The 24,820-nt window shown below is 30.4% G+C and overlaps 3 protein-coding genes across 4 annotated transcripts; 2 read left to right on the top strand and 1 right to left on the bottom strand.

Annotated features, from left to right (window-relative positions):
• The first annotated feature begins 5,503 nt into the window (after nucleotides 1–5,503).
• LOC114166998 (DEAD-box ATP-dependent RNA helicase 8-like) lies at nucleotides 5,504–11,615 on the top strand. The gene is made up of 10 exons (XM_028051886.1): nucleotides 5,504–6,131; nucleotides 7,474–7,534; nucleotides 8,153–8,387; nucleotides 8,923–9,161; nucleotides 9,536–9,787; nucleotides 9,867–10,047; nucleotides 10,377–10,465; nucleotides 10,558–10,631; nucleotides 10,705–10,832; nucleotides 11,227–11,615. The coding sequence occupies exons 1-9, from the start codon at nucleotides 5,851–5,853 to the stop codon at nucleotides 10,781–10,783; spliced, it is 1,491 nt and encodes a 496-aa protein (XP_027907687.1). The 5' UTR covers nucleotides 5,504–5,850; the 3' UTR covers nucleotides 10,784–10,832; nucleotides 11,227–11,615.
• A 6,222-nt stretch (nucleotides 11,616–17,837) lies between these two features.
• Nucleotides 17,838–20,520, top strand: LOC114166862 (transcription factor MYB41-like). Of its 2 annotated transcripts, XM_028051736.1 has the most exons (4): nucleotides 17,838–17,993; nucleotides 18,110–18,246; nucleotides 19,027–19,156; nucleotides 19,491–20,520. In XM_028051736.1, the coding sequence occupies exons 2-4, from the start codon at nucleotides 18,111–18,113 to the stop codon at nucleotides 20,059–20,061; spliced, it is 837 nt and encodes a 278-aa protein (XP_027907537.1). In that variant the 5' UTR covers nucleotides 17,838–17,993; nucleotide 18,110; the 3' UTR covers nucleotides 20,062–20,520. The 2 variants fall into 2 exon arrangements, with proteins under 2 accessions (XP_027907537.1, XP_027907536.1); XM_028051735.1 differs by having other exon boundaries at nucleotides 17,838–18,246.
• LOC114166864 (remorin-like) lies at nucleotides 20,333–24,405 on the bottom strand. The gene is made up of 5 exons (XM_028051737.1): nucleotides 24,027–24,405; nucleotides 22,606–22,659; nucleotides 22,161–22,248; nucleotides 21,855–21,936; nucleotides 20,333–20,721 (listed from the first exon to the last, which is right to left on the bottom strand). The coding sequence occupies exons 1-5, from the start codon at nucleotides 24,220–24,222 to the stop codon at nucleotides 20,527–20,529; spliced, it is 615 nt and encodes a 204-aa protein (XP_027907538.1). The 5' UTR covers nucleotides 24,223–24,405; the 3' UTR covers nucleotides 20,333–20,526.
• Between the last annotated feature and the right edge of the window lie 415 nt (nucleotides 24,406–24,820).

Genomic DNA, 24,820 nt, shown 5'->3' with positions numbered 1-24,820 from the left:
TTTTAATATATATTTTTATGTGTGAAATCTTTGATATACTAAAAAAATATTAAATATGATAAAATATTGTATGTTATTGAGTTACACTTGAATTATAATTCATATAATTTTAAGTTAAAGTAGAACTGATATGATCTTAAGTTGAAGTGAATCAAGGAGATTTAAAATTTAGAATTTATTTTCCTAATTTTATTTTTTAAATAACCATTTTTAAATTAAAATATTATTTTACAATTTTCATTTTTAAGTGACCGTTTATTTAAATTTGGCTCTTTATATAAAATAATTATCTTACTGTTTTACTATTTTAAGTAATATTTTCGCGGCTGTTTATTTAAATTTAAAATTCTTTTTTTAAATGAAGTTAATTACATACATTAAAAAAAGAGACACATGACATGACGACTATAACGTTCCACTAGTCTATACAATTGTATCTAAATATTTAAATATAGATGGAATTTCTCTTTTTCTTTTTCATGTACATGATTTATTTTCAATTTTATCAATCATTATTTTAAATCAAAATAATTGCATTTTTGTATTTTACCCCTTTAAATGGTGTTAAATTAAATTTAATTAGTTTTTAAGATTAAATTAATTATTTATAATAAAAAAATATGGCATCACATATAACACATATGTTTTCACTACTATTTCTATTAGTTAGTAAGGAGAATTAGTTTTGGTTAAATCATTCCAGAAGTTCTCATATTTGTAGCGAAATCTCAAGTAGGTCCCCCAAATTTTATTTGACTCAATTGGGTCTTTAATTTTGAAAAATAGCAACAATTTAGCCATAATTGTTAACGACCGTTAATGACTGTTAAGTGAACAATGACTAGACATGTTGATGTGTTATTTTTTACTGACGTGGCTTGATCATAAGTAATTATGTGTTAAAAGTTAAATTTGTTGAATAAGTTAATTAGGTAGAATAAGAGAGGGTCAAAAAATTGATTTGGGGGAAACACAAATGACCTAGGGTTTTCTGCGAAGAGAAGCGAAGTGAAGAGAAGAGAAGAGGGAGAAGTTGCTGGAATCGAATTGCAATCGAGGTGTTCGTTCATCTGAATAGCGCGTTGGTTTAAATAGAAGGGCGAAGAAGGTGAGTTTCTCTCTATAGCATGTGAATTTGTGAATAAATTGTTCGGTGCATGTTCTGGTGTTTGTGGTTTGGGGAACCAGAATATTGGTTATGTGTGTTGTGTGTTTTGGGGGAAGCAAAATATTGATTATGGGTTGAAGGTGTTTAAATATGCTTTTGTTGGCCCACCATGTGTAAATGCTTTTGTGTTGTGGTCCCTCGTGTTTAAACTGTTGTTGGAGTGTCTTTTTTAGTGTGTTTTGTATTTAATATATGTTCATTTTTTTGTCGGTATTTGATTCATATATAGGTTTATGTATCTATTTGTATACGTGTTTGCATGATGGACGAAAAAATTGAGGTGTTTTTTCACCATGGAGGTAAATTCATAAGTGATGGGAAGTTGCGGTACAAATATGGGGAAAGTACTAGGTTATCGTTTGACCCATACATGTGGAACTACTTTGTTGTTTTAAGCGTGATAAAAGGGCTCGAGTATGTTGAAGAGAATAAATTATGGTTCTTTGTTGGAGGTGTTTCAATATTAGATGACAGACTGCAGCTTTTGTGTGATGACAATGGTGTAACGCATATGGTTAATATCACAAGACTAAATGGTGAAGTTCATTTATTTGTGGAACACTCATTGTCTGAACCCAAGGTGATTGAAATGTTGGAGTATTTTTCGGATGAACCTGACACACAGGAGGAGGGTGGTGCACGTGTTTTAGGAGAGGGTGGTGAATATGAAGGTGGAGTTGCTGTTTTGGGAGATGTTATTGAACTTGAAGGTGAATGTGATGTTGAGATAAGGGAAGAGGGAACTCAGGCTAATATTGGTGTTGTTTTAAGTGACAGTTTCCAGTGTGAAGCTGAAGGTGAGCCTGAGATAAAAGAGGATGGAGTTCAGTGTGAAGCTGAAGCTGAGGGTGAACTAAGGGATGATGGAGTTCAGTGTGGAGCTGAAGCTGAGGGTGAATTAAGGGATGATGGAGTTCAGTGTGAAGCTAAAGTTGAGGGTGAATTAAGGGATGTTGGAGTTCATTGTAAAGTTGAAGCTGAGGCTCAATTAAGGGAGGAAGAAGTACAATATCAAGGTGTGGGGCATACTGAGATAGAAGAAGATGGTGATGTTCACATTTGGACTGAGTCTGGACCTGATGATAGCATGGATGAAAGTACTGACAACCTACTAGATGTTAGTATTGATTGTGATATAGATGATGAACTAGGTAATAAGGAGTGGTCTAGTATTGTAGAAGTTGAGGTTGAATCTATTTCACGTGGGAAATCTACTGCTTCTTGACTAGAAGTGAACAAACAGTATGATACTAACGTGGAGGATGATGTCAGGGGGTTGTCGGATGATGAATGGATATATGATGAATATATGAGTGATGTAGTAGATAGTGATGAAGAGGGGTATGGAAATTTTGGTACTTTTACAATGCCCAAGACAATGGTTGATTATAAATGGGAAGTGGGGACCTATTTCACTGAAAAAGGAGGAACTTTTAAAAGCCATCAAAAGCTATGCACTTGAAAATGGGAGAAATATAAAGTTCGTAAAGAATGACAAAAGACGAGTGAGGTTAAGATGTATAGGTGAGAAAGGAAAATGCCCATGAAGTGCATATTGTGGTTACATGAAAGCAATTAAAACTTGGCAGTTGCAAAAAACTGTAGATAACCATAACTAGTTCTGGTTTATACATTTCCTTACATATTTTAACTTTACTAAAATAAATTGTTTTATTATTTAATTTTTAAAATTTTATAAATACATTTTAGAATTCAATTATATGGTTGTAATAAAACAAACTACATTCAATAACGATCACTAATAATAAAATTATATAAACTATTGAAAATAACCAAATTTGATAACAATATGGTTGACACGATCAAATCATTATTAACCTATAGTAAATTCATAATTGTTAAATTTGATAACAATATGGTTGATGTGATCAAATTATTATTAATCTACAATAACTTCATAATTGTTAAGATAGTAGTCAACCAAATAAAAAGAGTAAAGTCAATCTTATTTCACAAAAAATATGAATTAATTTTTTACAAAGTAGTTCTTATAAAATTTATACACTAAAAATATATTCAAATACAATAAGATAAAGATAAAATAAACAAATAAGATATTAGATGACAAATAATAAATGAAATAAATAAATAAAATTTTAAAACAATAAAAATAAATAAAAATATTAATAAAGAAAATATATTTATTTTACATAGGATTTATGTTGGTTATTTAAATATTATTATTCAATTAATTATTGTTTTATATTTTTAAATTAATAAATATAAATTATCAATTAATTTGTTATCATTATTAACCAAAGTATATTATCGATAAAAAATAATAACTTTTTAAATTAATCATAGTAAATTTAACAAAAGTACATTATCAATTAAATATTATTATGTCTAATCTTGTATATTCTTGTACCACTTGTACGAAGTAAAAAACTAATTACTCAAAGTACATTTTTTATTAATTTTTATTATAGTTTTTACCTTTAATCAAAATACATTTTTAATTATAGGCAAAAACACATTAAAGTTTATAACTCTAATCAAATTACATGCTCACTTTACTACAATGTAAATAAAAGACATATATAAAAATAAATCACGACAATAATCAAAAGAATAAACAAATTTATTCCAACTAATTTCATAATTTGCTTAAAAGATTACAACAAAATCAACCTCACTTGCCTAGCCCTCCATAGATAATATAAATGACATAAAAATAGAAGAAAATAAAGGAGGAGGGCATATGTATTCACTATTTTTATGATAACAAAAAATAATAAATTATTATTATTATTATTATTACAAAATTAAATATAAACATAGACTTAACTCTTCATAGATGGTGAAAATAACATAAAAATAGAATAAAATAGAAGGGATGACATATGAATTCACTCTTTTTATGGTAATAAAAAATAAGAATTTTTTTAATATTATTATTATAACATTAAATATAAATAATTTTTATAACTTCATTTTTAATATTTTTTATTTATTTTGTAGGGAATTTTATAATTAAAAATGACTTAATTTGTGATTTAGTCCTCTAAGGTGTTGGTTTGGTTCATTTTCACTTCCTTATTATTTTTTGGTTCAATTTAGTATTATAATTTTTTAAAAGAGTTCAATTTAGTTGGTTCCGCTGAGTTTACGTTAACGTCATATCTATACATGTTACATGTCAATTTGTGAAACTTTTAATTTTAATTTTTAAAATTTTTTAAACATTAATTACCACGTGTCAGATCATAGTCGTGTCACTTGACGGTAGCAATTTGACGTGTCAATATTATTGTCACATGATACTGATTTTTTTTTCAATTTAGTTCCTCTATTTTAAATTTTTGAGACCACATTAGTAATTAGGCTTAATTATAACTTATAAATACATGTTAAGATAATTTTTTAAAATTTATACATCAAATCATCCTACCTAAATACTTAAATTATTTTATTTTCTATATTTTTTCACTTGTAACTTTTAATGCTTTAAATCTTTTATACTCAAATGTTAGTATAAAAGTACGTCACACGTAAAAGATATTTAACATAATTAAACTAAAAAAACTATATATATTTATTTTTAAAGTTAGAATATTATAGTTTCGGATAGAAAAGGACAAATTATTTACACAAAATATAATAAATGCAAGCATTTATGATATATAAAGTCACATATTTATTAAATATGTATTATATTTATGAAAGTAATAAATTAGTTTTAATGAATATAAGAGATTTTTTAATTGTACTTAATATTTAATAAATGCAATCAGTTATATATATATATATATATATATATATATATATATATATATATATTTAACATTTAAAAATAATAAATATATTTCATTAATGAATATAATACTTTTTAGAAAAAAATTAATTATACATATTATATTTATTGAGTTTAATCATATATACTAAATTATAATTATACTTTCAAAATGTACATTTTTTGTGTAAAACTTTAATAAACATGCACTTTGAATGTAAAGGCTTTTTTATAGCGAAATAAATAATTTTTTCGTACGAAATAAATTTTGAGATAATTATAAGATGTAATAAATATACTATATATAACAGTCTCTATTAATATAACACGAAACAAATCAATTTTGCAGGGCCATGCACAGCTAATTTCTTATAAAGTAAATAATTACTTGCCAGCTTATTTTGATTTGTGATAAAGTAAATATTTATTTTGAGGATTGCATTGAATATAATTGAAGGCATGAAAAAGGAATGGGGAACTTTAGAGAATAACAGCAAGAACAGGGTCCATAAAATAATTGTTCGAAAATAAATAAAGAAAGAGTTGGTCCACCATAGAAAAAGAAGAGGGAACTAAGAAGGAAATTGGAGGTTTCTTCTGCATTCATTATTTTTCTGAGTTTCTGTGTTTTGTTCCCTTCTTCTCTTCCTTTCAACCTTAACCCTTCCAAGCCAAGATATAAATAAGACAAATTCTCTCTTCTTTTCTCTGCGGGTTGAACACCAAGAACCTTACAAAACCCTCTTTCTTTCTAGATCTGTAGGAATTCCCAACCCTTTCGGCTCCAATTTTCATTTCCCCGAACAAGACCAAACCCTAACCCTTTCCTGCTGTATGATATCAGATTGAGACGTAGTTTTCGTGTTAATTTGTAAATTCTTTGGGTAGTTTAGGTTAGATTGAGTTTCTTGGGTTTTGAATCGGCGAGATGAACCACCACCACAACAATAGAGCGAGGTACCCTCCCGGAATGGGGCTTGGCCGAGGAGGTTTCCATCCGAACGTGGGCCACAACCCCAACCTCAACCAGAACCCAGGCCTGAACCAGAATCAGGCGTTTCAGCCTCGGCCACCGTACCAGCAACAACCGCATTACGTGCAGAGGCATTTGATGCAACAGCCGCAGCAGCAGCAGCAGTGGCTGAGAAGAGACGCCAATGCCGTCGACGAGGTCGAGAAGACCGTTCAGTCTGAAGCCGTGGATTCGAGGTTCGTGTGTTGTCATTTCGTTATTTTGCCTCAATTTTTGTTGTGTGTTGTGATTAGGGTTAGGGTTGAGGTGCTGTCTTTGTTGTTTTTTGTTGATTCTTTGTGGTTGGTTGTGGTGTTTCTGCAATGTGCTTGCTTGATGATGTTTGTGTTCCAATGGTGGCATGAATTGTTACCATAGGGCATTGCTCTGTGCTGTTAAATAGCCACTGTAGTGGTATTGTGTTGGTGAGTTCTTGGGAACCGTGATTGTGACAATCTGCTATTGTGGCTGCTGTGGGTGTTTTGCATCTTCTTGTCATCTTCAGCAAGCCTTTGGCCTGTGAGTGAAACTTTTGAGTAATATTATTTACATGCAGCATGAGTTTGATTTTTATTTTCTATACAAACATAATTGTGTGTGTGTATACATGTATATAACTTCATCCACGAAGTGAATGTGACTTTTGGTATTTGCCCACCATATGTGGTGGTTTATTGGTTTTCTGCAATATTATGCATTTGATAACACTGGTATTGCTGGAACCTGTATTCTTTTAGTGTCTAGATCAGAGATCCCTTTGTCTGTTCAGCGATCGTGAAGTTCTTTTGCCAGTCTTCTTTCCATGTTTCTGCCTGTGTTCTTTTCAGAACTGAATTGTGCACCATTTTTACTTTGTTTTGCATGATTCATTGTCTGTTCGGTCAACCCTCTGAAATTTTTTACTTGAGTGAACAACTCATCATAAGAGGAATTGACATCAATGATCTATTTTTATTTGGCAAGGCAATTTGTTGCCCTTGGAAGTTGTCACCACTTTCCTTTTTCTATAGGCAATTGGTGTACTTCTTATTCATTTATGCTTATTAGATACTTTTTTTCATATTTTAGGTTTTTCATTAACTTTCAGCAATATCACTATTGAATGTATCCTAAATTTTATTATTGAAACTTTAATCATTCATTTGGAATTTGAATCCTGAAAATTGACTAAGAGAAAAACAGTGACTGCACAAACTTTGCCCTATTTATGGTCCCTCAGCAAAAAGAGATACAGCATGAGACCATTTTCTATTTCAAATGTGGTCTGAATTGGTGTGTCTCAGAATTGAATTGAACGACATAATCTGTTTTACAATTTATACAATTTTAATAACAATATTTGGAACATGTATTATTTAAACCGTTAGTATAATAGTTACAGAGTTATTTTGGTGATATTATGGGTCTACAATAGGTTATCACTTGATTTTGTTCTTTTACTACTAGATGAAATAATTTTTTTTTTCGGGTGGTTCTGTTATTCCAAAAGCAAGGTGTGTTCTCATGTTAGCATCATTTACTTTTTTGTTTTCCTGTTAGTTCGCAAGATTGGAAAGCAAGACTCAAGATTCCACCAGCTGATACACGCTATAAGACTGAGGTAAGGTCATGGAATACCATCATGTTATACCTCAAGTTATTGGTTATGTATATTTTGCATTAATCACATCTTTGAGATCCTTGGTAACACCTTGGTTTTGATATTTTTAATTCTTACTTTTTGTTTCTGCATATTCTTGTTAGTATGGAGCCGTTTTTCATACAGTAATATATTATAAATGATTGATGAAATTCATTTTTGTCATAGAGTGTAACTGGCACAATATCAATGTATTCATGTCTTTTCTTAGTGCCTTGTGCTCTATTAGACATTTGGTAATTTACTCAGTTATTTAGAACAAAATTGTGCCTGTAAAATTTACAAAGTACTTGAATCATTTATATATCGTGTAGGGAATGAGATGTATTTAGTTTTATTCCTTGTAACTAGTGCAGTCAATGGCGTATACCCTTGATGTTAGACTTCTGAGTGTTATGTTATTATATTTTACATATATTTCACTTTATATTTGTTATACTTGAAAGGTATAATAAAATTATACCATTCACAGATCAGTCATTTTAGCTACTATGATTGTGGGTTTTGTTATTATTAACTTTTGTTACATATTTACATGCTACTATGCTAGTCTTGATCTGCTTCATTTTTTATCTCCAGGATGTAACAGCAACAAAAGGAAATGAATTTGAGGATTACTTTTTGAAGCGTGAGCTGCTCATGGGAATATATGAGAAGGGTTTTGAAAGGCCTTCTCCCATCCAAGAAGAAAGCATTCCAATTGCTCTTACTGGCAGTGACATTCTTGCTAGGGCTAAAAATGGAACTGGCAAAACTGCTGCATTTTGCATTCCTGCGTTGGAAAAAATTGACCAAGATAATAATGTTATTCAAGGTTTGATCTGTTCCTCCAGTCCTCGATTCTCATAACCCTGTTGAAAGAACTGTATATAATGATGTTTCAATTCAATAAGCATATCGGTAGCCTGTAGATGATTGTAAGCAGTGTTCTAATAAAAAAAGGAAAATGGGATTTGGCACTGGTAAGATTCAGCTAGAGTTGCATTAACAAGCTGGGCAAGGGTGCATCAAGTTTGAACATTGATAAAATAGGAATTTATTTCTCCTCTCCTTATTCTCTACTGGATAACAAAAGCTCTATGTTTAAACACAAGATTTCGGAATTTCAAATAAAGTAATGGATACCCTGTTTTGCCAAGTTGATTCCCTTGGAAAGTTATTTTATATGAAGGACACAATTGATTTTATTGCTATAGTTGAAAATATTTGTGATATATGTTAGTGGCGTTGTTGAATCATGATTTAATTCTGCATAATCTTTAGCTATTTCATGGTTGACTATTTGAATAAGCATGATGATTCACTTTACATGTTCTGAATGTTTTCTATGTATTTTTTATCTCCTGCAGTTGTTATACTGGTCCCAACCCGAGAATTGGCTTTGCAGACTTCTCAAGTGTGTAAAGAACTTGGAAAACACTTGAAAATACAAGTTATGGTTACAACAGGTGGTACCAGCCTGAAAGATGATATAATGCGCTTATATCAACCAGTTCATTTACTAGTTGGAACTCCAGGAAGAATATTAGATCTTGCTAAGAAAGGTGTTTGTATTATGAAAGATTGCTCTATGCTTGTTATGGATGAGGTAACTATATTTAACCTGGATGACATTCGTCTGTAAAATTTGGTTGATAGTAATGAACAGTTTGTAAATATTTCATATTTAAAGAGGTTTAGGAAGTTGAAAGTGAGAATAATGATTGAATGTTATTACACATGATCTGTTGTGCATGCTTGTTTTAAGTTTTTGTTGAATCTCCTAAATGTTGTCAATCCGGTTGCAAAAGGAAATGCCTTTGTTAATTGATCTTCTCATTTATGTTTTAAATATTGAGAAAATATATTTTCTCTTCCATCATTTGTGTATGTTCTTTCTATGGCATTTTTAAGGTCTATGTTTTTTAGTGGTTACAGTTACTTATCTATCTGAAGCTTTACGTAGCTTTCTGTGTTTGTCAGGCTGATAAGCTGCTGTCCCCAGAGTTCCAACCTTCTATAGAGCAGCTGATTCATTTTCTTCCTCCAAACCGTCAAATCTTGATGTTTTCAGCTACATTTCCGGTTACTGTAAAGGATTTCAAAGATAGGTATCTTCATAAACCTTATGTCATCAACCTTATGGATGAGCTAACTCTGAAGGGTATTACACAATATTATGCATTTGTGGAAGAGAGGCAGAAAGTCCATTGCCTAAATACTCTATTTTCTAAGGTTTGCTTTTTATTTGTTGTCTTGGTTTTCTTATATGCTGCCTGGAATATGTTGATGATGTTGATGTCTTCTATTTCAGCTGCAAATAAACCAGTCTATCATTTTCTGCAACTCGGTGAATCGAGTAGAACTTCTTGCCAAGAAAATCACAGAACTTGGGTATTCATGTTTCTATATTCATGCAAAGATGTTGCAAGACCATCGTAACAGAGTGTTTCATGACTTCCGCAATGGTGCATGCCGAAATCTTGTTTGTACTGGTATGTTTCTGACACTTTAACACAACCCTAAAATGATTACATTTTTCCCTGTTGCATGTGAATAATACTAATCCTACCAGTTATGGTTATGTGCAACATTTGTTAGATTTTGATTGATTTCTTTTTTTGGATATCATATTATTTGTTTTATTCTCAAAAGCAAATTTAGTTATCATTAACTGTACAATATTTAATTTTTTTTGGTGTTGCGCTCTTATGTTGTGGTATATTAATTTCTTTTTTAATTAAACTTTTGGTTAGATATTATGCTTTTACATATATTGTAATGATTGAAGTTTTTCATGCTTCTTTATGTGAAATGATTGCAGATCTTTTTACTAGAGGAATAGACATTCAGGCAGTTAATGTTGTTATTAATTTTGATTTTCCCAAGAACTCAGAGACTTATTTGCACAGGGTATGTATGATTTGTGGTCACTCCCTCTCTAACTCATTTTCTTGGATACTAGTTATCTGTACATGTTCTAAAGGGTGCTCTTCTGATGATAGGTTGGTCGTTCAGGGAGGTTTGGGCACCTTGGGTTGGCAGTGAATTTGATTACTTACGAGGATCGCTTTAATTTGTATGTAATTTACTTTTGAATGATTTTTTGAGATACTCGGTGTAGTTTCTGATGCGTTTACTCTTTCGTTCAGATATAGGATTGAACAAGAACTTGGAACTGAAATAAAGCAGATTCCACCGCAAATTGATCAGGCAATTTATTGCCGGTAATTGGTTGTAAATACCAGGATTGTGTTTACAATTGTGGCTAATAGCAGTGGTGAGTGACAGGAATTTTGTTTTCCGTATTTATGATGCGAATTTTCTAAATCAAAACTAGAGTAAATTTGGAGATAAATATGAATAATTTGTAGTGTAGTACTTTGCAAGAGCAACTTGGTTTCCAGGAAGACAAATTATTCCTTTATCAGAAAAGGACTTTCATATTTTAATTAATTTCTATCAAGGGTGACAAATCCATCGTGATATGCCACTAAATATGTGGGTGTTGGTGAAAATTCAGTTATTTGGCGTATCTTCATTTTTATTAAATTTTGATTAAGCTTTTTCTGGATACCTTGTATTAATTCATGTAGTGGTATATGCCTGTTTGTTTTAGCTCCAATATGATTTGTAGCTGCTGTTGCTGTTGCTGACGTTTGTATTTCTTGCAGGTTAGTGTGACTGTGACACAAGCAAGTGCATGGGAGGATTTGCTAAGCTAGTGAATAGTGTATTATTGGACCCTGGCATGAGAGGATGCACTTTCAAAACTGGGTATTATTGGACCCATTACTGAGTGCTTTTCGATTAATTCTGGTTTTGAGAGCCCTGAAACATTATTGGAACATTTTGTGTTTAATGTCGGCTTTTAACTGCCAGATAGTTACTGGGTCCAGTTTGGGTTTTTCCGTTAATTACATTCGCAGATTATTGTCATTAAATATTTTAGTACTCTAGTTTTATAATATGGTTTAGGGATAATATACCTTGTTATGAACATGTCCCTTCCCAATCCTATTATGCTATCGGTCTGCAATTATGGCGTCTCTTATAAATTGTAGATTCTTAGCGTAGAAATCTCAAGCTGGGTATATGGTCATGCCGGTGCTGTTAATTTGCCTGTCGCCAGGATTTTCATGGCCATTGCCGTTGAAGTTTCTCGAAGGCCTTACCAAGTTTCTGGAGCCTTTCTTTTTCGTTTTTAGTTTTTCGAGGACCTCGTTGGGATCTCATCAATTTTTAATTTCTTGAGCTATGAAGCTACATGGTACTCAGATGCTATCTGCATAGTAGGTGGTTTCTTATGTTCACAGATTTTTATACCCGTGGCACTGTTAGAATGCATATTTCCTTTTTAAGGGCTTCTTTGGTATGTATCTCACTCTTTTTTTCTGTTTAAAAAATATTTTCCTAAAACAATTAGTATATTTCAGCATGAAATCTATCAATGAAATGTTTTTTCCAAGTGCTTTTAAAAAAATTATTTCAATCGTAAAATTAAGGGTGATTTTTATAATCCATGTTCGAAGACAGTGTCGAATGTTATGGTGCAAACATTCAGAAAAAGTGGGCTACTTTATTCAGAAAAGTAAACCAACAGAGTCAATAATATCTCATATCATGTATGAGTTTTTGATAATTCTGACCTCGCTGTCGATACTCGTTTCATTTTTATTTTAGTTTTCGTCCTTCTCATATTATATAAGGGAAATCGTATTTTAACAATTTTTTTAAATAAATTTTGATAAATTATCAATTTAAGTAAAAAAGTATAATTTATTATTTTATTTTGATTAAAAATAAAAAATTTATTCATTTTAATTTTATTTATAAAATTTTTGTCAAGTTTATAAAAAACAAATCCTTTTGAAAACATAATTTGAAAATTATAGAATGTTTAGGAAATTGGGAGTAGGACGTGGGTCTGTTTTCTGTGTTCAGACTTAACAGTTGATGTTGACATTTGGATAAACTTAAATATAATGTTAGTCCTTTCAACGGGAATTGAAATTTTTGCGAGAGAAGTAAAACTGTTTGTTGGAATAGAAGATGCAGGTACAAAATGGCTTGAAAAAAAAATGTGGTTCCAATGCTCTTTTCTGGTTTTATGATTGTCATGTCACCTTTTAGAATGAATGTTGACTTTTTGGCTCCTCTTATTTGCCTTATTTTAAAGTAGTAACTATCTCCTATAATTTTACAGGATTTACAAAAATTAACTTTTGGACTCAGTCTTCCAAGCTATCATTTCTTCATTATAACTTGGTTGATTTCTGTCCTTATTTTCTCTTTTTAGTCACTACACCTTCAAACTCAATTTCTATTTGGTTGAAGTTGTGATGATGAGAGATTCTGAACAATACCTCTTTGAATAAATTAGTAATGATAGAGGAAATCTCCTTTCTTCTACTCCCCGTTTATATAATTTATACTATTATCATGTTTGTTTCCTAAAAAATAGTTACACTATGATACCATTTCAGTAATAATCTTAATGTAAGAGGTTATGATAAGCTTTATAGGATAAAATGACACTCTCATGGCTTAAATGTCCATTTATAGTTATTTCTAATCCTTACTAAAAAGATATTACTATCTTAAACGATTCAAGGATCCAACGCGCTTTCTTATACGCAAGATTCTCATAAGAGATAAATGTAGAGCATATTTGTATTTATGTGGGAAAGAGATAGTATAAATAATACATTTCAAGACTTATAAAGAAGATAAAACTTAAAAGAAAGACATAAAATATGTGATGAGCATATTTTTATTCAACAACCAATATCATTTTACAAAATAAGGAGAGTCTCCCTTTTAAAAAAAGACCATACACACGGGTTTACATTTTAAATTTAATTATGGACTTCAAACTTTCAAAACATTTAAAAAGATAAGATCATATACAAAATAAGTATAAAAAACTAAAAAGATAGAAAAATAATAGTTGACAAAGCTTTTTTTAACAAATTTTGACAAATTAGAGGTAAAAAAATATCACTTTATTAGTTTATTTTGATTAAAAAATAAAAATTTAATCTATTTTAATTCTATTTATGAAAATTGTGCCAAATTTATAAAAAAAAAATTGTCAACACAACATAATTTTTCAAAAAGATAACATAATCTTAGAAAGTTGTCTACTTGGTAGTAGACCTACTATCCCATGAGTAGACAATGATTGATAGAATGGTATTAGTGTTGTGCTTGCAGTAGCTTCTTATTAATTTTGTCAGAAAAAATGATTAAATTTCCCTTTATAAAATATGAGTCTTGTTTTTTGGTGGCCAAACTCACACTTCTGTTCACAATGCAATATTTACAAAATAATTGCATCATAAAAACTGTCTAAAAGTAATATTTTAATTGTAACATGGTGAAGATACATGGTTGCACTTGAAAAGTATTTGACATATTGTGGTTAAGCCTAAACAAACACTCCAACAAATGAATAATCAAAGATTGTACTTTCCTAAGAGGAAAGATATTCTTATTTCTCTCACCTAATATTTTCTCAAAATCTTCTTAAAATTCTCAAATTTTCAAAAAGTTTAATCTAATTCAAAATCTTTCAAATTACATGTTTTGAAAATATTTTAATATATATATATATATATATATATATATATATATATATATATATATATATATATATATATATATATATATATGTTTCAAGATATATAAATTAGAATTTGTTTCCCACACAATAGAGTAATCATTCCATATAATATCACATAATATAATTTTTAACATTTCCAAAACAATTTAAAATATTTATTTTAAAAATGAAAAATTTACAACATTCCAAATTACTTTATTCAATACTCTTGGCATAAATTAAAGATCTGATTGAACAGAAAGGAATGTGAGGTTTGGAGTGGTCATATAAAAGAAGACCAATGATTGCTTACCATATAAAGTTTGAGGCTTCCATCACCAATGGCTTCACATATACATATAAATTAATGTTCTATCCTTCCACAGGGACATTCACTACTATTAAATGCTCTCAAATCATTCACAATCATTTTTTTCCGATCTTATCTTCTCTTCAATCAAAAAATACTTATAGTATTGTCTTATTATTTTGTTCAGAATTAATAAAGAAAAAGGTGTTCTACCTTAATCGTTTTGGAATTTATTTTGAATGCGTGCTTTTTTTTTTTTTTAAGATAACGTAATCCAGAGTTGTGGATTTTAAAACTTAATAAACACAATCTTTCTTTTCAGATTAGGCTTTTGAAAAATCTAATTCAAAAGTTATGCGAAAAAAAAGAGTATCATATATTTCTTTTATATTGTGAAATGTTACAAGAAAATAAAGTATAGGCTGAAGAAGAAAAAGTTGGAAGACGCTTTTAAATGATGAATGGTGTCAAATTTCATATATTAATTAAGAAAAATGATATTATGTGTTAAAAAGTATTCTATACTTACATTGCAGTTAGCTAGCATGCGTCAAATAGTATACAAAGATAAAATGTTAATCTGAAATACCATTTAATTTAATATGTTAAAAAAATTTCACGCATTTAAATTATATTAACTACATTTCTTCATTTTTTAAATTTGAAAATTATATCAAAATTTAAGATATAGGTAAATTATAATTTTATAAACAAGTTTAGGTAATAAAAACATATTTAACTCTAAATCTATAATGGGAAATGACAACATTGAAGACAAATATTTCTATGTTCATGATTAATGAAAATAGATCTCAACATATTTTTTTATTTATTTGTGGCATTATAAATTAGGATATCTTTCTGATGTGTATCTAACCATAGATCCTTTTAATCTTTTACATATGTACACATTACATTTCTTCTTTTCATTGACGTCAATGTTTATTAACTATTACACATAATTATAGTAGGTGCATGTGGATTTTCTTGACGAATGTAAATTAGAAACTAGACTATGAATAACTAATTTGATTACTTTTATCTCAAATCAATATTTTACCAAAGTTAAGATCATTATAGTTGATAATGACATCGAATATCATATACCTTTTCATTATTCTTCTCTTAGCATTCTATATGTGTTCAAATGCTTTAATTAAACTCTATTGAAATGAAACAAAGATACTTTCTGAATGTTTTCTCAACCCTTATTGATTATTTCAATCTAAATTACGCAAATCTTTTTTATTTTATGTTATCTTTCATTCCACTCACATTATTAATAGACTTCCTATTCTTTCCTATTCCTTCAATACATTCCTATTCCTTCAATACAGAAAAAAAAAAAAAAAAAACTTCATATGAAATGTATATATGTCTTACTTTTTACTTTCTTTTTATATATTTTTTATCATATACTACTATATTAGTCCACTGTAAGCAAATAAAAAAAATTACTTATAGAAAAATTAATTTTTTATAAATGTTCTGGTACATCTAATAGTCCTATATAACTTAAGAGGTATAGTATAATTTAAATATTTTTTTCTCTCTTCATCCTTTGAAATATCTTTAAAAATAAAATCACAGATAAAATTTTACACTTTAAAACGGATAATATTTCAAAAATACGATAATTAGTCTTAATAATAATGGACAATACTTCAAAAACACATTTTAACAATTATTTTTTTATAAATGTTCAGGTACACCTAATAATCCTATATCACTTAAAAATCTCACGATAAAATGTAATTAAAATTTTTATACATTTTTAAAAATAAAACCATAATAAAATTCTATACATCAAAATAGATAATTCTTCAAAAAAAATACGATAATTAATCTTAATAATAAAGAATAATACGTCGAAAACACGTCCTAAAAATTATATTATACTTGCGATGTAACACTGAATTTGTTTACCCACCTCTAAAATACTCAAATTACAAATATAAAAGCCAAGTATATTATTGTTAATTAGTCCTCAAACGGATAACTATTGAATAATGAGTGAAAATACTTATTCACACAATATAATTTTTTATTATTTACCGTTACTGTCAGAAATTAAAAAATCATATGAATAGAAATAACATAAAATAAATACACACTCATTTACTACTCCATATCTTTTCACACTTTTTACTAAAATTTGAGTTTTTTTTTTAAAAAAGAAAAAAACGAACTACTCCGCAAGCTAATTTAATGTTTTAAAAAATATATAAAAAAGTTATACACACAGAGCAAAAGATAGCAAAAAAAATTATAATTTAATCTAGGAACTAAATATACTTTTTTATAATAATTTAAAATAAACAACATATTTAAAAAATAAAAAAATATTTTTTGAAAATATTTAATTTGTATAGAAAATATGCAATGGGTTTCATCTTAATACAAGAGAAAGTTGAATTGATGGGGTGAATCCGTACACTGAGTGGCATTAATTGGAGCTTCATTGATGCTTCTTTTCGGCTCAGTCTATCCTTTGAAATATCTGAACATGTCACTGTGTGCATGTTCATTGCTCAATCTTTATTATTTTTTTCTTCTTTTTCTTTTTTCTTTTTCATTCTCCAACTAATGCAGTCACCATCGTCTTCATTGCTTCCCATTTTCTCTGTCATTCCATTTATGTGCAAAACAAAAAACCTATCTTCAACAACACACACCCTTTTCCCCCTTTATCATGCATCTCTTATTTTTCCTATTTTACGTATCACTCTGCCTTTAATATTATCAAATTTTTAATTCAAATAACACATTTCAATTTAAAAATTATTCAAATGTTTATATTTATATAGATATAATGACTTCTCATTTAAGATTTTTCACCAAGTGAAAGTTTAATTCAATACCTGTCGAGTTATATATATTTTGATATTATATGAAGAATTATACTTTAATTCTAATTTAATTCGACCTATTTATAAAAAAATTTTGTATTAAACCATTGCAGGTTCTTTAGGTGAATCCTCTTACTTAGGAACCACTTAATTATATATATTATACAAGTTAAACTTAATTAATTAACCAAAATTCAAACCGACTTAAAAACTATTTATGTGCCTTTGTAGCAAGAGAGATAAAGATGCTCTTGCAACTTTATCGGTTATGCAATAATATAAGAAAACAAAGAAACATTCTGTTGATTGAACATGTTGTTGATTCATTCATCTGATTGATCATTCACAAAAAAATATTCTTCTTTTGATCAAAACAAAACATTTGAAAAAATGCAAGAAAAAAATAATAAATAAGCACAATGTGTGTGCAATAAATATATATGAATATGAGCAGACTATGATTCAAGTTCTGAATTACTGAGCACATTTATTGCATAAAGCCAGCTTGAAAGTCGCCTATAGTCCTTGCAAGCCCAAACAATAAATACTGTCTCCTCAAATAGCCATAATGATCATACACATTTTCTTTATACTTTAAATCCTTCCAAATTTATGTCATAGCCACTTCCAGGCTTAAACTGTGTATGTAGTACAGGGATCTCACTCACTCACTTGAAGGTGTTTGTTTGTTTGTGTGTGTGTGAGAAATTAGAAAGAATACATATGCTGTTGTTTTTGTCTGGTTTATTATGAATGTTGGTTTGATTTTCACTTTGTTGGTGTGTTGTGGTAAGGATGGGAAGAAAACCCTGTTGTGACAAGATGGGTTTGAAGAAGGGTCCTTGGACTGCTGAAGAGGATGAGATTCTTGTCAATTATATCAACAAGAATGGTGGCCATGGAAGTTGGCGTTCTCTTCCCAAGTTAGCAGGTTTTCATACCCTTTTTCTTTCTCCTTAACTGGTTTTTGCTGCTGTTGTTTTGAAACTTTACTTCACATTCACTTTTTTTTTCTTTGAATCAGAAGTTCCCCTCATTTTGTTGTTGCACTGAGAAAAATGCTACTTTTCTGTTATATGAAGCATATGTTTCTTACATTAATTTAGCTTCTTTTTAAAAAAATCTGCAGCTTTAGTTATAGTTGTTTTTCTTTGAAATCTGCTGTAATAGGTGCTTTTGGGTGTATCTAATGGTTTTTATTTACCCTCTAACTTGTTGTTTGAACTGTTTGTTGAAGGGAAGGGGAAAGTTTTCCCTTTGTTATAAGTTTTTGTGTTGTAGTTTGTGAGCATTGCATAACTTCAGATGTCTTATTAATATATATTGGTTTTCTTTGTTTTTTCCCTTTTATCATGTCATATTGCTTACAGTGCTTAATTTCTTTTTTTACTTTCCTCTTTAATAGAAATGCTTAAGCATTGAATATGACTGAAGTATGCGTGTCTTCAAGTCAAGTTTAACTAGTTGTAGAATGCATATTAATGACCATTTTGTTTCCTAATACTTTTCTGTTGATTTTCTCTTCTTCCTTTTGTGTTCTTAACCGAAAACTTGGTCTTCATTTTTACAAGGTTTGTTACACTTATGTAGGCAAGTGCCAATTCATTCATGCATTTGGAGGCTTTTCTTGACATGCAAATTTGTTTTGAATTTGTTTAGAATATCTTCAAAAATGAATAATTTGGGCACATTCTGACTCTCCTTTTTTCAGGTCTTCTTCGTTGTGGCAAGAGTTGTAGGCTAAGATGGACCAACTACCTCAGACCAGATATTAAACGTGGTTCCTTTACTCTTGAGGAAGAAAAACTCATCATACAGCTTCATGGTATCCTTGGAAATAGGTACTTAATGCTCACTAAATCAGACACAAAAATTACACTCTTAACTTTGTCTGCTTTCCGGTTAAACTGACTTTCTTAAAGAAGTGTATATTCAGACCAAATCTCAATTAATGACAGATTTTTGGAATTGAAAGTTTTGACATGTGTTTAAAATGCTATGTTGCTCTCTTTGCACTGTGAAATGAGGAATGAAACACACAAGGTTTAGATGATAAACTGATGTTACTATCTATAGTTATGCATTCTTTTTTAGAAATTATTATAGATATTGATCATATCATAACTGTTGCAAACCATTTATGGTACAATTTTCAACAAATGAACCAATTCACAGATGGGCTGCTATAGCCTCTCAGCTACCAGGAAGAACAGACAATGAGATCAAGAACTTATGGAACACCCATTTGAAAAAACGTCTCATTTGCATGGGCCTTGACCCTCAAACCCACCAGCCACTGTCCTCTTCATGCAACCCTGATGGCAAGGCCCATGCACCCTCCACCTCAACCCGCCACATGGCCCAGTGGGAGAGTGCAAGGCTTGAAGCAGAGGCCAGGCTCTCAAGGGAGCCCTATTTGTTCACCACCTCCAACAAAACTGACTCTGATTACTTCCTCAGAATGTGGAACTCTGAAGTTGGACAATCTTTTCGTGGTGTGCACAAATCAGACAACAAAGGTAGCTGCCACAGTCCCATTTCTCTAGGGTCCTTGTCTGCTACCACCACCACAGATTTGGCTTCCAACCCTAGAAGCATTGTGAAAGAGGATTTGGTGTGGGGTGGTAGCAAGAAAATTGCCTCTGATTCATCAAGCTCCAGTGAACTAGAAGAAGACTCGTGTGACACTTCATTGCAGCTCTTGTTAGACTTCCCTATAAACAATGACATGAGCTTCTTAGAATGAGACACCAACCCTTAAGTGCATGTTTCATGTTAATATTCTGACATGTAGTTCTTTATTCGCTATTTTGTAGACTTGGTATATCAGAAGATGAACTAGTAGTTAGTCACATTGCAGACATGTGATTAGAGTTTAATGGATATGCTGTGTAAGCTAGTTCTGTGCTCAACATGGTTTCTATAAATTTCTCAAATACTTTGTTTTTGTTAACATTGTTGATTCGTTGGTGGTTTACAACTTGATGGTGTAAAGTTTATAGTATTCAAAGATTTAATGGAACAAATGAATAAACAGCATGTAACACTTCATTTTAAAAGGATCTGTTGCACAAACTTTGATATTGTTACCCTTTTCAATTTCTTACACACACAAACGACATATGAAAGCAAACAAGAAAAATTATAGACAAAATTTAATAATTGCTAGGACATGATTTGACCCAAAAAAACACAAAAAAAAAAATGAAAATTAAAAGCATCCAAAGGCCTTCTTTGGAGTGGTTCCAGTTGCACGGTATTTTGCAGCTGTTTCCTCAGCATTCAGAATTTCTTCCCCACGTTTGGCTTCAACCATTGCTCTCTTTTCCTCTGCTTGCTTGTGAACTAAGGCTATCTTGTTTTTCATTTTTTCAGCATATTCTGCTTTCTTTTTCTCTAATTGTTCCTGCGTAGACATAGTAAGAGTGTTAGAAAGTTTAATGTGGTAATACTCTTAAGTGTTTCTATGTTTATGTCAACCTGCTTCATTTACCATGTTCGATTAAGATTTAAAAAGAAAAAAAAAACTTTCCGAAAATAATGTTTTTATTTTTTCCTAATGGTTTGGTTATTAGCCATGTTTCTTACAATATCACTTTTATGCATAAAAATGAGAATCTGCATTTCTTAGATTAAAATAAAATTTTTACTTTGTAAAAAGAAATATTATCTTATTCTTATCAAATAATTTATGTGACAAAAATATACTTTCTAAGAATTAGCTTTAATTCTTAGAAAGTTCACTCAAATATTTTTGACCAATCAAACCAATTTTAGTCAATTATAAGAATTATAATTCTTAGAATTTATCACCATAAAAAATTTTAGGCTACCCCATCAGAATTTATCAGATATAGTTAAATTATTGACTTTTGGAATGATTTTAGAGTAAATTTTAATTAATTAACTTGTCTCAAAATTAAACTCGTAAAAAAATTGTGTTGAAAAATGTTACTCCTTTTCAGGTTGATCATTTTGAATGGAAGGAAACATGGGGGTCCCTCCGAGGAGAAGCCATGTTTAACTTGTGCTGTCAAATTTGGAGGTTTTTGAGACACTTTGTATTCTTATGATTGAAAGAGACACCTATGACATGGATATGGCCAAATTCTATCTATAATAAAAAAAGTATTAACTTTTGTACATTCCAGACTGTAGTAGCTCATTTCATTAAGAAAAGCATGATTCTTTATGTAGAAGGATTCAATCAGGGACGCCATAGGTATTTGATACCATTTTTACAAAAGCAAGAGTACAACTGGATAAAGGTTCCACATGTCTAGTTAGAATGTGACAAGGGTGAACAAAAGAGAATTTGTTGGATAAAAATCTTAGATATGGTTCTTTTGTCAACAGTTACGAGTCTGAGTGTCATATTTAGTAAAAATGAAAAAGTTGAATGAAAAAGTTGAACAACATATAAGAAAAAATAACTAAAAATTGATACTTAGAGTTCTAGGTTAAAAATGTTAAAAGTAGTGTCATGAATGGTAGAAAAATCAAAGTCATTGTTTTAACCAATAGCTGAACAAGTATTACCTCAATTTTTCTCAGCTGAGCTTCAAGAGCTGCTTTCTTGCTGTTTTCCCAAGCAGCAACAGCAGAGAGCTGCTTTTGGGCTCTGTTAACATATCACAAAAACTTCTATTAGTTCAGAAAAAACTAAACATAAGAACACAAGCCATAAAAAAGATCCTCAAATGAACACTTTAAATTTGTAGAAATATTCCTCCTATGACATATTGATAGGTTCTCAATTTTTCTTTTCTTTTTGCAATGTTACTTGGTTTTACTTTTATGCTGGTAATGGTAAAGTGCAAAAATGAAATTAAAATAAAGGCTCACTTATTCTCTGCTTTGGATTTTTCACTTTCTTCCCATGCCTTCACATTAGACAACCTTTTTTCTTTCTCTATTTCTGCAAGAGCAATATCTGTTCATCATAGAATTGCATCAGTCATTTGTTAATGAAGATTCATCATGCTATCCAGAAAAATTAATCAGTCAACAATCATCTCTAGGAAGCATATTTGGAAAGAGATTTCTTAACATAAGTTGGTATCAGCACACACTCATCTTACATAAATAAATAGCGAAGTTTCATCTAGAAATCAATTCATGTCAATTTGCAATGAGTGTAGAAACTAGATGGTTCATCTCAAATTGACTAATTCAAGCAGTTATAAAACAAAAAGCACCATATATTATAAATTACTATATAATCAAGATAAAAAAATAAAAAATAAACAAGAGAATGTAAACTGAAGTATGAGACAAGTTTAACACTAACCTCTATCAAGGGATCCACCTGAAGCCTTCTTTTTTACAGGTTCTGGTGGGGTCTCTGTGGATCAAAAGAAAAATGGTAAAAAAAGGCAATGATATCAAAGGTAAAATTGCAGGTTGGACTTTATTATCAGATTCTAATTAAGATGAACATTTTCTCATTATGTCCTTTAAATTAAAGAAAGCCAGCTGGAAAAAAGAAACAAATTTGGAATAACTTTTCCTGTTAATCAAAAGCATCATTAGCCAAAGTGGAAAAAGACCTTTCTCCTCACAACATTGGAGACAATGTTTTATGATAACTAGGAGAAACTATTTACTGGGGAAGGGGAAATATTGAGCATTAAGGTATAGAACAAGAAATTATTAACATTCTTTTTGTTTAAAGAGAATTGCTTTAGTATAACAATGGATCCTTGTTAGGAATGTATAAATTATTAGAAGAGAAGAGAATCTGCTATAAAAACAGTTCAGTTAGCTTGATGCAGAAACTAGTACAGATAAGTAGATAAACAATTATGCTTCTAAACTAAGCATAAAAAATGGGTGGAGCCAACTTTGAAAGCAAAAAGGAAAGTGAGGTTACCCGAAAAAGAAGACACATGAAAAAAAGAAGAAGCATACTCATATCATATAATCATTGAAAGGCAACCCTAGAAGATAACTGATAGGGAGAGCCATGAACAGAGTAATCAAATAAGGGAGGAAAATTATTCTTATAATTTACATACAAAATGAAAACTTTTCCCTGAATTTTTCCTATCCACACACTTAAATTCTCTCAAAGGAAACAATGAAAGTTGAAAACCAAAGTAATCCCATACAATAAATCCTTAATTAAAGAGAAAACAAGATCACAACATCACAAAAACATAACACAGATAAGAATTGGTACAAACCAAGAGCCATATCTCTTTAATTCTATTTCCTTTCATTTCCCATTTACCAACGTTTTCTCATAAACCAAGAAAAAATCAAGAACAATCACAAACACCACATTCAACTGTACAGTAGTAGTAGTACTGACCAAAACCAGACAAAGTCAGTCACAAAAAGCTTCAGATTTCATGACAACCGACAATCATTCCCATGGAAGATCAGCACCAAAACGAAGTACAAAGCAGTAGGGCAGAGAAACTTGAGCATGAATGAATAGAAACTGAGCCAACAGTGCAAATCAATTCCAAAAACTTATTGATGAAAAAGAAAAACTATATGCATATAACCAAAAAGAGAAACTCAAGCAACAACACTGATTAAACCATGTAACAGATCATGTCATACGATTAAAAAAACTATTCACGTTCCTTCAACTTTCCATCTCTTTCTCATCGTGTAGTTGTAAAAGTTGGATTTTGACTACAACCCATGATTCAGAGCAAGCAAAAGTATGAAACTTTGATCAACGAAAAAACAAAAACTCACTCTCACTCTCCTTCTCCTTCTCCTTCTCCACAACAGCAAGAGCTTTGGTTTCCGCTGCCGGAGCAGGCGCCGCTGCCACCACCGCTTTCTTGTCAGCAGCGTCAAGTGACGGCGTCTCAGCCGGCGGAGGCTGAGGTTCCACCGCAGCCGGAGCCGGGACCGAAGCTGGTTCAGCCTTGGTTTGGAGTTCTGCCATAGGTTGGGAGTTTGGTTCTGTCGAAGTTCTGAGAGATGGAACGGTAGATAGTCACGTGTGTTTATCTGGAAACAACAACAACGTTTGTATGTAGCAACGTTCCGATAAACCAGGTGTGCCTCTTCAACTCCAAGTACCTTTCAATTTAAAGCAACACAAGATTCATGTAACATCATCGATCAAATTAGTTTATGATAGTACACAATTAAATTACTAAGTGAAACTTAGACTGTATTAGCTTATGATATTACCTAATTAAATATCTTTGACAATAGTTTTTATTGTTAAGCTAGTTTCTTTTTCTTTATATATATATATACAACTATATTTTATGAAATATAACTGTATTTAAGTTCTTTTACAAAAATTTAGTCACATATTCATTACTTGAAATTTAACAAATTTGTGTTGTCTTAAGTTAAATCAATTTAAATAATTCAATAAATTCAAAAATATTGATTTACATGTTTTTTTCATTCAACGTTGACTAATTTTGCCGTTACTCCAGCTTGAACGGGAAAGCGTGGAATCCGCGTGAGGCAGTGGGCGAGGATGTAGGAGAGTTTGGACCGCTGATCGCAGGCGTGGTTTGATCGTG

Source organism: Vigna unguiculata, chromosome 10 (assembly GCF_004118075.2).
Source record: "Vigna unguiculata cultivar IT97K-499-35 chromosome 10, ASM411807v1, whole genome shotgun sequence".
Classification (NCBI taxonomy): Eukaryota; Viridiplantae; Streptophyta; class Magnoliopsida; order Fabales; family Fabaceae; genus Vigna; species Vigna unguiculata.
Note: the sequence above shows the minus strand (reverse complement) of the source record. Positions and strands in the feature narration are given on the sequence as shown.